The following is a 15,084-nucleotide window of genomic DNA, read 5'->3' as shown; positions in this document are numbered from 1 at the left end:
ATGAGTTCCGTATTGGCCTGAACCTGCCCCATAAGGGTTAACTCCTTCAGGACTGCCTCATCCCTCGAGGGACATTTGAACCTTCTGATGCAAGGGTAAGAGGAGGTCTCAATGATGTGAATGGGGTTGGGAATCATTGTGTGATCATTGTTAGTCAAAGTAAAATGTGCAGGAACTCAACAGGTCAGGCCGTGTCTACGAAGGTGAATGAACAGCCAATGTTTGGGCTGAGACCCTTCATCAGGATTAGAAAGGAGGGGGGAGGAAGTCAGAATTAGAAGGTGGGAGGGGGAGGAGGAGAAGTACCAGGTGGCAGGTGATGGGCGAGGGGTAGGTGGGTGGGGAGAGGGGGGATGAAGTGAGACGTTGGGATATATAGATGGAAAAGGAAGGAATCTGGTAGGAGAGGAGAGTGGACCATAGGAGAAAGGGTAAGAAGAAACAACACCAGAGGGAGACGACTGTCAGGTGAGGAGAGGGGAAGGGTTAAAAGGGGAAGCAGAATGGGGAATGGAAAAGCGAGAAGAGGGAGGGAGAGAATTTTGGTAATTTTAGGGAGAGACATTACTCAAGGATTTGGAATACATTCCCACTGAAGCCTTCAACGTCAGCAGCTCAGCCTGGGCTAATCTTTCCCCGTCTCTCCCCCTCATTTCCCCCAGGTATTTACAAGGATTACGCATGCGCCAACTTTGGAGAGCAAGGTATCAGTGTGGGCTGCTGGGACCTCTACCGCCATGACATCGACTGCCAATGGATCGATATCACCGACGTGAAACCCGGAAACTATGTCTTTCAGGTACAGAGAACCAGCCAAGTCCAAGTTCACGATTATTGCCATCTGTCTGGATAATAATAATAATACAACCAAATGAAACAACGTTCCTCCGAATCACAGTGCACCCACACAACATGAATTACACACAGTAAATAAATCAAAATATTATACTATAAATAAGTTAATAAATATAATTCACAATTCATGTATTAAAGCGCAACACAAGTAAACAGTGAACAGCTTGCTGTCCTAGTGACGAGACCTCAGTGGTGGCATTAGGGGTATTCATTAGTCTCACAGCCTGAGGGAAGAAGCTGTTACCCAGTCTGGCAGTCCTAGTCCTGATGTTCCAGTACCTCCTTCCTGTGGGACAGCTGGTAAAGACTCTCAACAGTGATTTGGGCCTTTCATTTGCAGTGTTCCCAGTCATAAATAGGTGAGAGGAGACCTGGTGACTCTCTCGGTGGGTTTTGCTGTCCTCTGTAGGGTCTTGAGGTCTGACGCCTTGCAGCTCCTGTACCACACAGTGATGCGGCCAGACAGGATACTCTCACTGCTCCTCTAGAAAGTCGTTAGAATGGGGGTGTTCCACATCTCACTGTCCTCAGAAAGTGTCCATGCTTGTACTTTCCTGACTGTGAGGGTGTGGTGTGATTGCCCCAGCAACCCCCACATCTTTGGGATGTGTCAGACAGGCGGGGGCTGGAGCTGAAGGGTAGCAGCACTAACGACATGCCCCATCATGGTCTACAAGATTAGCTTCACTTGGAAGTTCAAAGAACGTTTATTATCAATATGTATAAATTATACAACCTTGAGATTCGTCTGCTTAGAGGCAGCCATGAAACAGGAAACCTGAAAGAACCCAATTTATTCAAAAAAGACCAAGCAGAGAGAGAGAGAGAGAGAAACACGAATTGTGCAGATAGAAGTGAACAATAGCATTTGGAATGAAATTGAGTCCATAACCCGGACCCGGATCAGCAATGGGCTCGGGCTCAGTTCACCACACAGTGAGGCAAATCCACGCAAAACTCGCAGATACGAAGCCTGGAACAGCCGGAGCAGTGTCACAGCCTCAGCACTACCGATGGAGGATTGAACATCGTAGAACAACGAGCAGAGCTGGCCCGACCCTCGTCTCCGGTCCTGACACCCTCCCTTTTTCTCAGTCTTTCTGGGCGTGCCACATGCTGATTGAAAAGTCACTCCTGGAGTGACACCAGGAGGTGGTGTGAAGATTCTGTCGTGGTGAGTGGAGGCGGATTACTTAGCACGGGATATCTAGCCTCTCACCTGCTTTTGTAGCTGGGGGTTTGGGAGTCCCCCTCCTAATATTGTTGGCTGATAGTGAAACTTCTTGCCATTTTAAACATTTCCTCCACCAGGCAGTTAATCTGATCAACCATTCTAATTAGATCTCCCCACCCCTTCTATCTACCACCCCTGTCACTGCGCTGTACTGTAAAGACTTTAAACTACTTTTTATACGTTAATATAACTTATAACATATAAAATTCCTAGTACATGTAAATGTACAGTACTGTGTTAAAGTCCTAGACACACATAGGTAGTTAGGGTGCCTGAGACTTTTGCACAGAACTGTTTTGTCAACACGGAGCAGAGAGCAAGTTTGTAAATCTGGCGGGAGCAAAGAGTGTTGGGAATGGTGAGAGCGAAGAGTGTTGGGAATGGCGAGAGCGAAGAGTGTTGTGAATGGTGAGAGCGAAGAGTGTTGGGAATGGTGAGAGCGAAGAGTGTTGGGAATGGCGAGAGCGAAGAGTGTTGTGAATGGTGAGAGTGAAGAGTGTTGGGAATGGCGAGAGCGAAGAGTGTTGGGAATGGCGAGAGCGAAGAGTGTTGTGAATGGTGAGAGCGAAGAGTGTTGGGAATGGTGAGAGCGAACAGTGTTGGGAATGGCGAGAGTGAAGAGTGTTGGGAATGGCGAGAGTGAAGAGTGTTGAGAATGGCGAGAGCGAAGTGTTGGGAATGGCGAGAGCGAAGAGTGTCGGGAATGGCGAGAGCGAAGAGTGTCGGGAATGGCGAGAGCGAAGAGTGTTGGGAATGGTGAGAGCGAAGAGTGTCGGGAATGGCGAGAGCGAAGTGTGTCGGGAATGGCGAGAGCGAAGAGTGTCGGGAATGGCGAGAGCGAAGAGTGTCGGGAATGGCGAGAGCGAAGAGTGTTGGGAATGGCGAGAGTGAAGAGTGTCGGGAATGGCGAGAGCAAAGAGTGTTGGGAATGGTGAGAGCGAAGCGCTGCGGGAGGAGTGTGGGGCAAAGAAGCAGTGCTGGGGCAGGTGACATGGGTGCAGACACGCCCAGCCCTGACACACCAGGCAAGGTCATTTGATTCCAAACAATCGGTTTATCGATCCTTACGGGAGGTCCCTCTGGCACTTCCCTTTACCTTCCCCTGTTCCCAACCACAATTCCCCTATACCTGCTCTCAGTTCACAATAGAGACCCACATCAGAATCAGGTTTATCATCACTCACGTATGTCACATAATTTTTTTTATAGTAGCAGCAGTAAAGGGAAATACATAAAATTACTATAGTATTGTGCAAAAGTCTTGAGTACATTTGTGTGTTTGTGTGTGTGAGTGTGTGTGAGTGTGAGTGTGAGTGTGTGAGTGTGTAGGGTATATGGCAAATAAAACAGAAGTAAATCATGATGACTTTAAGGTTGGAAGATGAGTTTCTCTCTTGCTGGCGATGGACATTGTTGGCACTCTCCTCTTTCCTTAGGTCCACATCAACCCCAACTATGAGGTGGCAGAGTCTGATTTCTCCAACAACCTGATGAAATGCCAGTGTAGGTACGACGGCTTCCGAATCTGGGTGTTCGGATGTCACACAGGTATGGAGCCTGACCGGGGGCAGCCAGTGGGAAAAACCAGGGTAGAAATGGCTAAATCAAAGGGGTGTAACATTAAGGTGTTTGCAGGAAAGTCTAGGACGGATGTGAGGTAGTTGTTTTATATACAGGGAATGGTAAGCGTGTGGAATGCGCTGCCAGGGGTGATGGTGGAGGCAGATACATTAATGAGACTCTTAGTTAGGCACACAGATGAAAAAAAATAGAGGACTATGTGGGAAGGGAGGGTTAAAAAGTTGGAACAACATTGTGAGTTGAAGGTCTATACTGTGCTGTACTGTCTAAAAGAATTACCTTATGTCACGACGAGGCCACGCTCAGAATGGAGGAACAACACTTTAAATTCCGTCTGGGTAGCCTCCAACCTGATGGCATGAACATCGATTCAGCAAACTTCTGGTAATGCCCCCCCCCCTCCCCTTCACCGTTCCCCATCGCCTCCCTCGGGTGCGCCTCCTCCTTTTAGTTTCTTCCAAGGCCTTCTGCCCTCTCCTATCAGACACCCCCTTCTCTCACCCTGTATCTCTTTCACCAATCATCTTCCCAGCTCGTTACTTCACCCTGCCCCCCCGTCCCAGTTTCAACCATCACCTTGTGTTCCTCCCTCCTTCTCCCCACCTTTTAAATCTACTCATCTTTTTTTTCTCTCCAGCCCTGGCGAAGGGTCTCAGTCTGAAACGTCCACTGTTTACTCTTTTCCATAGATGCTGCCTGGCCTGCTGAGATCGTCCAGCATTTTGTGTGTGTAGCTTGTGAGTTAATTGGCTAATGTAAATTGCCCTAAATAGAGGGGTGTGCCACAATCTTGAAAGACTTGATGTTAAAGACTTGATGGAATAGTGTAAATGGGTGGTTGATGGTAGACATGGATTTGATGGGCTGAATGGCCTATTTCCCTGCTGTATCTTTCTCTGACTCAATGATCCAGGCTTGCTGTGGTTATTTTGTGAAGTAGTGCTTCCTGACGTGACTTTAATGCCTCTGTTTTTCGCCCCAGGTGATGCCTTCAGCGCTGCTATAGAGGATCAGTTTGAACACCAGGCTGTCTTGTCCAACAGCATTTCCTAACCGGAGGGGCGTCACTTTGCGATACCGCACAATACCTCTGACCTTCTGGCCTTGTTGCCCCGCTTTCCACCTGCACGTCTGTGGAGGATGGCGGAGGTAGCGGGGCCGATGGCAGTGGACGTACAATCCATTTGTGTATTTGGAACCTGGGGTCACGTCCAGCTGACGGGATCCTTCATCGAGTGGGGTGGTGGTGGGGGGGGCTGAAGCCCAGACTTTGACCACTGAATCTAAAGTGAGCAAAATCCAGTGCCTCGATTGATCAGCTCTGCAAATGATCCCTTCTCTGAATCAGCACCCTCTCCCGCACCCAGCACCGGTAATGCTCCTCGCTTTAAGCAACTGCCTGTATTTTGCCCACCCTGGTGCTAATTTAACCCCTGACCCACTCCGTGTTTGTGGTTTCTTTTTCTTATTTTAAAAAATTTGTCCAAAGTGGCCGTAATAACCTCACTGCCTGCACATTGAATTATTTGAGAATATTTTTTAAAAAAGATCTATAAATATATATGTATATAAATATAAAATATTAAAGGGAATGTGTGTGGTGTTCAATTGTAATCCTTGTTCGACAAGAGCTTCATTAGTGCATTCCTTCATATTTCATTGCTGCCTAGTGAATTCTCTACTGCATGGGACCTTTCGAAAGTTGCCCCATCTCACTCGAACAGAGGATGTGGGATATCCACGCGTACAGCACTGATCACTCATACTGGTGCTGAGTGCGTGGACATCAAAAATAAACCGCGGTCCCCGAAATAAACACTCACACAGCGGTAGACACTCAGCAGGGCAGCAGTATTTTCATATTGAACCAAGAACCATAGGGTGTAGGTTTAAAGTGAGAGGGGAAAGATTTCAAAGGGACCTAGAAATATCTCCTTCACACGGAGGGTACAATAAGGTACCACTGATGTGGTCAAAGCAGATACAATCATGACCATCATATATGCCATAGAACATAGAACAATACAGCGCAGTGCAGGCCCTTCAGCCCACAATGTTGTGCTGACCCTTAAACCCTGCCTCCCATATAACCCCCACACCTTAAATTCCATCATATACCTGTCTAGTAGTCTCTTAAATTTCACTAGTGTATCTCCCTCCAGCACTGACTCAGGCAGTGCATTCCACGCACCAACCACTCTCTGAGTGAAAAACCTTCCTCTAATATCCCCCTTGAACTTTTCTCCCCTTACCTTAAAGCCTCTTGTATTGAACAGTGGTGCCCTGGGGAAGAGACGCTGGCTGTCCACTCTGTCTATTCCTCTTAATATCTTGTACACCTCGATCATGACTCCTCTCATCCTCCTCCTCTCCAAAGAGTAAAGCCTTAGCTCCCTTAATCTCTGATCATAATCCATACTCTCTAAACCAGGCAGCGTCCTGGTAAATCTCCTCTGTACCCTTTCCAATGCTTCCACATTCTTCCTATAGAACTGGACACAGTACTCCAAGTGTGGCCTAACCAGAGATTTATAGAGCTGCATCATTACATCGCATCTCTTAAACTCTATCCCTTGACTTATGAAAGCTAACACCCCAGAAGCTTTCTTAAGATGTCTTATGATGTGGGGATCATAGTCTATGACCACAATTGTTCTTGGCAATTTTTTCTACAGAAGTGGTTTGCCATTGCTTTCTTCTGGGCAGTGTCTTTACAAGACGTGTGACCCCAGTCATCATCAATACTCTTCAAAGATTCTCTGCCTGGTCGCACAACCAGGACTTCCGATATGCACCAGCTGCTCGTGCAACCATCTGTGCCCTGCTCCCATGGGTTCACGTGACCCTGATCAGGGAGCTAAGCAGGTGCTGCACCTTGCCCAAGAGTGACCTGCAGGCTAGCCGAGGGAAGGAGCACCTTACACCTCCTTTAGTAGAGATGTATCTCCACCACGCCATTCAACAGGTACAATGATGACATTTTATAGCAATTTGGACAGGTACATGGATAGGAAAGATTCGGAGGGATATGGGGCAGACATAACCCAATGAGACTACATTAGTCAGCATGGGTGAGTTGGGCCAAAGTACCTGTTTCCATGATGTATGATTCTGTGACTAACAACCAGCATTTCAGAACCTCTTTCCATTGGTATTGCCTGAGGTTTTATCTACATGATCTAGTTTTGTTATGTATGGAACCTCAGTCTTTTCCCCAGGGTTGGGGCATTAAGAACCAGAGCGCCTTAAGATGGAGGGGAAAGATTTAAAGGAAACCTGAGGGACAACTTTTTTATACAAACAGTGACATGGATGCGGAATGAATGTCAGAGGAAGAAGTTGAGCCGGGTACAATAACAACTTTGTCACACATATATCGGAACGTCGAAACCTACAGTGAAATGGTTCATTTGCATCAATGACCAACACTGGGGGGGGGGGGGGTGGTCCGCAACGGTTGTCGTGCTTCTGATGCCAGGGTAGCGTGCGCACAACTTACTAACGCTAGCCCGTACCCCTCTGGAATGTGGGGGGGAATCGTTACAGACAGTGTGGCGGTTATTGAGTCCCGATCTTACAGCCGGTGGTGTAAAGTGTTACTTAAACCACTGCGTTACCATGCCACCCACGTGGGAGTAGCTTGGACAGGGTTAGCATGAGTGAGTTGGACCCATGTGCTGCGTGAATAAAGTCACGGGAGAAAAGTACTGGTAGGTATGAAGCAGCTTCTTTATTTGACAAAACAAGGTACAGCAGGCATCGTACAGAGATGCTTTCAGTCGCAAGGTCTGGCTGGCCCATTGTGGGGCTCAATATTTTATGTGCTAAACATCAAAGGACAATTCCATATTTACAATGTATCCACAATGCTTTCTTTGAAACTACACACAAACCACCTCCTCGGATTTGCACCCACAGATACACAAATCAGAATTTTAATCAGCATTGTCTGGTCTGTGATTCACGGCTTTTAGGGAACCATTGTTCAGAGCTGCATTCCAAGATAAATCCACAATATATACTCAGACGCGAAGACTGGTGGATAAAGTCATTGGCTAAGTATAAGTGAGCTAAACCCAACACGAAGGGCCGGGTTCCCTAGAGTGGGACTCTGTTGAACTCTCCCGCAAGATGGTTGGAATTCACAAGATAAAAGCTGTACTGCTCACTGGTGAGACCACACTTGGAGTGATGCAAAAGATATTGTTCCTCTTATCAAAGGATCAAACAGTGGGGGGGGGGGTGATATATTTGAATTGGGGATGAATTACTGTGTTATTTAGAGCAGAGAAGTAGGGACTTTGGCCCAACTCATCCAGATGAAGCAAAATGCTTTGTCCAAGCTGGACACACTCCTGACAGGAAGGGGTTGATGTACAGTATATAAGAGAATATTGAACAGGGCTATGTAGGTACAGACCATTCGGTCCACAATGTCTTGTCCAAATTAAACATCTCAGCCTGAACATTGTATTTTTATTTTATTCAGAGATACAGCTCAGTAATAGGCCCCTCTGACCCAAAGAGCCTATGCTGCCCAGTTTACCTACTGATCTGTCTGTCTTCGGACTGCGTGGGGAAACCCACGGAGTCAGAGAGAGAACATACCTTACAGGCAGTGATGGGATTTGAACCCGGGTTACCAGCGTTGTAATAGTGTTACACTAACCACTTCAGTACGGTGCTGCAGTTGGTTGTCATCCCTCGATTCCCCTGCTCCCCCTGAGGATCTGGAGGAGGAAGGGTGATGTTATTGCGATGGTTAAGGTTCTGAGGGACACTGACGGACCATTAGACCATGGGACATCGGCACAGAGCGGACGTTTACACCCGGGGTTGTGGGGGGAGAGTCTCAGTCTCAGGCTGCTCATTTCGGATGAACATGAAGAGGAATTTCTTCTCTCTGAGGGAGGTGAATCTTTGAAATACGGTAAACACAAGAGATTCTACTGATGCTGGAAATCCAGAGCAATGCACACAAACCCAGCAGGTCAGGCGGTGTCTAAGGAGGGGAATAAACAGTTAACTTGTGTGCAAAGCTCCTTCACCAGGACACTGTTGGTATTGTCCTACATCCTGTCTTAGCTACGTAATCAGCTCCCTGGGGATTAGTGTTCAACATTACATCACAGCAAGCCCAGGTTTAAATGTTTGTCTGGCCAGCTAATAGATTCAGATCTGAACACCGGGGTCATCGTGACACATTCCAAGAGTATTCGTAACGAGGGCCAGCATCCAACTGTAGCTGACACAGGGCCAGTACATTCCGGGACAGCCCAGTGTCTCCGGACAATACTCCATGCGTCCCCGTTGAAACTCCTGGCATGCGTTATTTCCAAACTGGGCAGTTCTCCAGGGGAAGGAGGGCACAGAGGACAGAGGAAGGAGGGCCAAGCGACCGGTCTGAGGGGGAACGCTGGAGAAGCAAGGGACGCAGTAACACAGCGTTTAGCAAAATGTTTTACAGTGCCTCAGACTGGGCTTCAGTTCCCACAACCGTCAGTCAGGAGTGTGCAGGTTCTTCCTGTGAACACATGGGTTTCCTCCAGGTGCCCCAATTTCCTCCCTCTTTCCCTTGTTAGGGGTAGAATGTTGTGGGCATGCTTATGTTATTGCTGGAAGCAAGGCAATGATTGTGGGCTGCCCCCAGCACATCCTTGGACTATGTTGGTTGTTTCAATGTCCAGGTGACAAATAAAGATAAGGTTTAAGAAAAAAGCTTTTAGCAGTTTTGAATTCCATAGACACATAAGACATTGGAGCAGAATTCGGCCATTTGGCCCATCAACTCTGTTCCACCATAGCTGATTTATTATCCCTCTCAACAACATTCTGCTGCCCTCTCCCTGTAACCTTTGATATCCTGACTAATCAAGTCAGGGTATGAAACTTCTGCTATAAATATCTCCAATGACTTGGCCTCCACAGTTGTCCGTGACAATGAGTTCCACAGATTCATCACCCTCCAGCTCAGGAAATTCCTTCTAATCTCTTAACTAGATGGACATCCCTGTATTCTGAGGTTGTGCCCTCTGGTTCCAGATTCCCCCTCTGTTGGAAACATTCGTTCCACGTCCACCTTTCAATATTCAGTTGGTTTCAATGAAATTCCCACCTCCCACCCCTACTGTTCTAAACTCCAGAGAGAACAGGCCCAGATAGATTCCCTCTGGAAGGAAGTGAGAGAGGAAGGACAAATAAGGGGAAGGAACGGAGGGGAAAATGAAATGAAGGAATTATAAATGCTTGCTCTTGCTGGCCACCGTAGAAGGATTTAGCCAAAAAAAAAAATCTCCTGCTAATTAGGTCCCGGATAAAAAAAAATGTTCAGTGATCATTGATGCAAACATGTGATGTGAGAGAAGATAAAGACCAGGGGCAGTGGATGAAGCAAGTGACCTCTGTATGGTTGATGACAGCAGGATCTCACACGCCGGTACTGGAATCATGTCCCCTATCATCCCCACCTTCCTTTCCCTTACAGGGAGTGGCTGAGGAGAAACTAAAACGGCACCTGTCAGTATTACAGTGGAGTAAAGGGAATTCTAACGGCACGAGAGAGGAGCAGATCAAACCTGGCTGGAAGGGGACACTAGCTGGGATGATGACAGAACAGTAATGGCTGGATTTCTCAGAACAATTTGGAAAGTGCAGGAAAGACACATCCCAAAGATGAATCATTCTAAAAGGCAACCATGTCTGTCAAGAGAACCGAAGACAGCAAAAAAGCCAAGGAGTGTGCAAATAACACTGCAAACATTAATGGGAAGGGAGAGGATTGGGAAGCTTTTAAAAACTGACAAAAGGCAACTAAAAAAACCCATAAAATAGAGTAACTATCGGTAAACTAGCTAATAATATAAATGAGGATATAATTTTTTTTAAAATATGTAAAGAGAAAAAGAGAGATGAGAGGAGGTATCTGACTGCTGGAAAATGATGCTTAAGAGGTAGTAGTGGGAGTGAAGAAATGGCAGATGAACTAAGAGGTACTTTGCATCAGTCTTCACTGTGGAAGACACTAGCAGTGTGCCAGGAGTGCGAGAGTGTCAGGGGGCAGAACCGAGTGTCATTGCTATTACTAAGGAGAAGCTGAAAAGCCTGAAGGTAGATGGGTCACCTGGACCAGGCGGACTACACCCCAGGGTCCTGAAAGAGGTGGCTGAAGAGATTGTGGAGGCATTAGTAATGATCTTTCAAGAAGCACTCGATTCCGGAGGACTGGAAAATTACAAATGTCACTCTACTCTTTAAGAAGGGAGGGAGGCAGGAAAAAGGAAATTATGGGTCAGTTAGTCTGACTTCAGTGGTTGGAAAGATGTTTCAGTCTATTACTAAGGACGAGGTTACGGAGTACTTGGAGGCACATGACAAAATAAGCCAAAGTCAGCATGGTTTTCTAAAGAGGAAATCTTGCCTGACAAATCTGTTGGAATTTTTTGAGGAAGTAACAGTTCAAATTTCAAAGTAAATTTATTATCAATTTCATATACAACTCTGAGATATATTTGCTGTCAAGCATACTCAATAAATCCATAATAGAATCAATGAAAGATGACACCAACTTGGGGCTTGTTGAGCAAAAGACAACAAACTGCAAATACAAAAATAAAGAAATAATAACAATAAATAAATAAATAAACAATAAAAATTGAGGACATGAGATGAAGTGTCATTGAAAGTGAGTCCATAGCTTGTGGGAACATTTCAGTGATGGGGCAAGTGAAGTTGAGTGAAGTTATCCCCTTTGGTTCAAGAGGATTAACAACTTTCTGAACCAGATGATGTGAGACCTAAGGCTCCTGTACCTTCTTCCTGATGGCAGAAATAACAGACAGTAAAAACAAAGAGAATAACAGAATAACAGAAAAATAAAAACACAAAATTCTGGCAGAACTCAGCAGGCCAGACAGCATCAATGGGAGGAGGTAGTGACGACGTTTCGGGCCGAAACCCTTAATCAGGAATGAAGTAACACGGGATGGTCGAGGGGGGATAAGAAGTAGGGGGAGGGATAAAGTAGAGAGCTGGGAAGTAATAGGCTGGAGGGAAATGAACGAGGGGGAAGGTGGAGAATTATGGGAAATAAAAGAGAAAGAAAGGTAGGGCTGGGGGGAGATTATAGTGAGGGGGGAAAGAGAGAGAAAGAGAAACAGGCTAAAATAACAGATAGGGATGGGGTGAGGTGGGGGGCAGGGGTATCAACGGAGGTCTGTGAGTTTAATGTTCATGCTGGCAGGTAGGAGGCTACCTAGGTGGGAGATAAGGTACTGCTCCATCGACTTGCATGTGGCCTCATCCTGACGGTAGAGGAGGTCATGGACAGACATGTCGGAGTGGGAGTGGTCTGTGGAATTGGTGTGTGGCCACAGGGAGATCCCGCCACTGTTGGAGGACTGAGCGTCGATGTTCGGCGAAAACGGTCTCCCAGTCTGCGGCGGGTCTCCCCAATGTATAAATGGCCACATCGGGAGCACCGGATACAGTATATCACTCCAGCTGACTCGCAGGTGAAGTGGTGCCTCACCTGAAAGGACTGTCGGGGGCCTGGGATGGTGGTCAGGGAAGAAGTGTGGGGGCCGGTGTAGCACTTCTTCCGTTTGCAGGGATGAGTGCCCGGAGGGAGGTCGGTGAGGAGGGATGGGGGGGTATGAATGGACAAGGGAGTCGCGTAGGGAGCGATCCCTGTGGAAAGCCGAGAGTGGGGGGGGGGGGGGGGGGGGGGGGGAGGGGAAGATGTGGCTGGTGGTGGGATCACGTAGGAGGTGGCGGAAGTTACGGAGGATTATACGTTTGATCTGTAGGCTGGTAGGGTGATAGGTGAGGACCAGGGGGACTCTATCCCTGGTGGGCTGGCGGGGGGGATGGGGTGGGGGCAGAGTTGTGTGAAATACGGGAGACGTGATGGAGGCAGAGTTGATAGTGGACGAAGGGAAGCCCCTTTCTTTAAAAAAGGAAGACATCTCCTTTGTCCTAGAATGAAAGGCCTCATCCTGAGAGCAGATGCGGCGGAGGCGGAGGAATTGAGAGAAAGGGATAGCATTTTTGCAGGAGACAGGGTGTGAGGAGGAAAAGTCTAGGTAGCCATGGGAGTTAGTAGGTTTGTAGTAGTTCCCACACCCCGCACTTCCCGTTTCTACCTCCTACCTAAGATTCACAAACCTGCCTGTCCAGGCAGACCCATTGTCTCTGCTTACTCCTGCCCCACAGAACTCGTTTCTGCCTATCTCGACTGTTTTATCTCCCCTTGTTCAATCCCTTCCCACCTATGTCCGTGATACTTCCCATGCTTTACATCTCTTCAAAGATTTCAAGTTCCCTGGCCCCCACCGCCTCATTTTCACCATGGACGTCCAGTCCCTATGTACCTCTATCCCCCACCAGGAAGGTCTCCAAGCTCTCGGTTTCTTCCTGGATTCCAGACCCAGCCAGTCACCCGCCAGCCCACCAGGGATAGAGTCCCCCTGGTCCTCACCTATCACCCTACCAGCCTACAGATCAAAATCATAATCCTCCATAACTTCCGCCACCTCCTACGTGATCCCACCACCAGCCACATCTTCCCCTCCCCCCCCCCCCCACCACTCTCGGCTTTCCACAGGGATCGCTCCCTACATGACTCCCTTGTCCATTCATCCCCCCCATCCCTCCTCACCGACCTCCCTCCGGGCACTCATACCTGCAAATGGAAGAAGTGCTACACCTGCCCCCACACTTCTTCCCTCACCACCATCCCAGGCCCCAGACAGTCCTTTCAGGTGAGACACCACTTCACCTGCGAGTTAACTGGGGTGATATACTGTATCCGGTGCTCCCGATGTGGCGATTTATACACTGGGGAGACCCGCCACAGACTGGGAGACCGTTTCGCCGAACATCGACGCTCAGTCCTCCAGCAGTGGCGGGATCTCCCTGTGGCCACACACTTCAATTCCACAGAGCACTCCCACTCTGACATGTCTGTCCATGGCCTCCTCTACCGTCAAGATGAGGCCACACGCAGGTCAATGGAGCAATACCTTATCTCCCGCCTATGTAGCCTCCTGCCTGCCGGCATGAACATTCAACTCACAGACCTCCGTTGATACCCCTGCCCCCCCTTACCCCCTTACCCCCCATCCCTATCTATTATTTTAGCCTGGTTCTCTTTCTCTCTCTTTCTTCCCCCCCTCACTATTATCTCCCCCCAGCCCTACCTTTCTTTCTCTTTTATTTCCCATAATTCTCCACCTTCCCCCACTTTATCCCTCACCCTACTTCTTATCCCCCCTTGACCATCCCATGTTACTTCACTCCTGATGAAGGGTTTCGGCCTGAAACGTCATCACTACCTCCTCCCATTGATGCTGTCTGGCCTGCTGAGTTCTGCCAGCATTTTGTGTTTTTATTTATCTCCAGCATCTGCAGATTCATTCATGTTAACAGAATAATAGGCAGGATAGACAAAGGAGAGTCAGTGGATGTTATTTATTTGGATTTTCCGAAGGCCTTTGACAAGATGCTGCACACTGCTTAACAAGCTGTGAGACCATGGTGTTACAGGAAAGATACTACCATGGTGTTACAGAGCATTTGCTGTCTGGCAGGAGGTATGGAGTGAGAATAAAGGAGGCCTTTTCTGGTCGGCTCCTGGTGACATGGTGTTCCACAGGGATCTGTGTTGGGACCGCTTCTTTTCACGTTACTGAATATGTCAATGATTTGGATGGCATAATTGTGGCCAAGTTTGCAGACAATATGAAGATAGTTGGAGGGACAGGTAATGCTGCGGAAACACGATGTCTGCAGAAGGACTTAGACAGATGAGGGGAACCGTCAAAGGTGGGATATGGAATATAGCGCATGGTCATGCACTTTGGCAGAAGGAATAAAAGCATGGATTATCTTCAAAGTGGGATGAACATTCAAAAATCTGAGGTGCAAAGGAACTTGGGAATCCTTGTACAGGATTCCCTAAAGGTTACCTTGCAGGTTGGGTCAGTGGTGAGGAAGGCAAATGCAAAGTTAGCATTCACTTCAAGAGGACTAGAATATAAAAGCATGCATGGCGAGGCTTTATAAGGCATTGGTCAGACAGCACTTTGAGTGTTGTGAGCAGTTTTGGGCCCATTATCTAAGAAAAGAGGTGCTGACTTTGGAGAGGAAGTTCACAAGAATGATTCCAGGAATGACATATGAAGAATATTTGGTGGCTCTGTGCCTGTACTTAATGACATTTAGAAGAATGTGGGGACATCTCATTGAAACCTAGATAGAGTGGATGTGGAGAGGATGCTTTCTGGGAGTCTGGGGCCAGAGAGCACAACCTCAGAAATGAAGGATGTCCATTTAGAACAGAGATGAGATAAAATTTATTTAGCCAGAGTGTGGTGAATCTGTGGAATTCATTGCCACAGGTGGCTGTGGAGGCCAAT

The 15,084-nt window shown here is 47.6% G+C and overlaps 2 protein-coding genes across 9 annotated transcripts in view; one reads left to right on the top strand and one right to left on the bottom strand.

Moving 5' to 3' along the window:
- LOC132379386 (lysyl oxidase homolog 4-like) overlaps window positions 1–5,278 on the top strand; it is a 126,272-nt gene extending 120,994 nt beyond the window's left edge. For all 5 annotated transcript variants that reach the window (XM_059947168.1, XM_059947170.1, XM_059947171.1 and 2 more), the window contains 3 exons: window positions 663–799; window positions 3,526–3,637; window positions 4,653–5,278. In XM_059947168.1, the coding sequence (XP_059803151.1) occupies window positions 663–799; window positions 3,526–3,637; window positions 4,653–4,723 (320 nt within the window). In that variant the 3' untranslated portion in view covers window positions 4,724–5,278. The remainder of the gene's footprint in view (window positions 1–662; window positions 800–3,525; window positions 3,638–4,652) is intronic.
- A 2,097-nt stretch (window positions 5,279–7,375) lies between these two features.
- Window positions 7,376–15,084, bottom strand: part of r3hcc1l (R3H domain and coiled-coil containing 1-like) — a 347,567-nt gene continuing 339,858 nt past the window's right edge. For 3 of the 4 annotated variants that reach the window (XM_059947162.1, XM_059947163.1, XM_059947164.1), the window contains one exon: window positions 7,376–8,400. In XM_059947162.1, coding sequence (XP_059803145.1) covers window positions 8,330–8,400 — 71 coding nt within the window. In that variant the 3' untranslated portion in view covers window positions 7,376–8,329. The remainder of the gene's footprint in view (window positions 8,401–15,084) is intronic. The other variant, XR_009507404.1, reaches the window with a different exon arrangement.

Source organism: Hypanus sabinus, chromosome 22, assembly GCF_030144855.1.
Source record: "Hypanus sabinus isolate sHypSab1 chromosome 22, sHypSab1.hap1, whole genome shotgun sequence".
Taxonomy (NCBI): Eukaryota; Metazoa; Chordata; class Chondrichthyes; order Myliobatiformes; family Dasyatidae; genus Hypanus; species Hypanus sabinus.
This window is presented reverse-complemented; position numbering and strand designations above follow the sequence as displayed.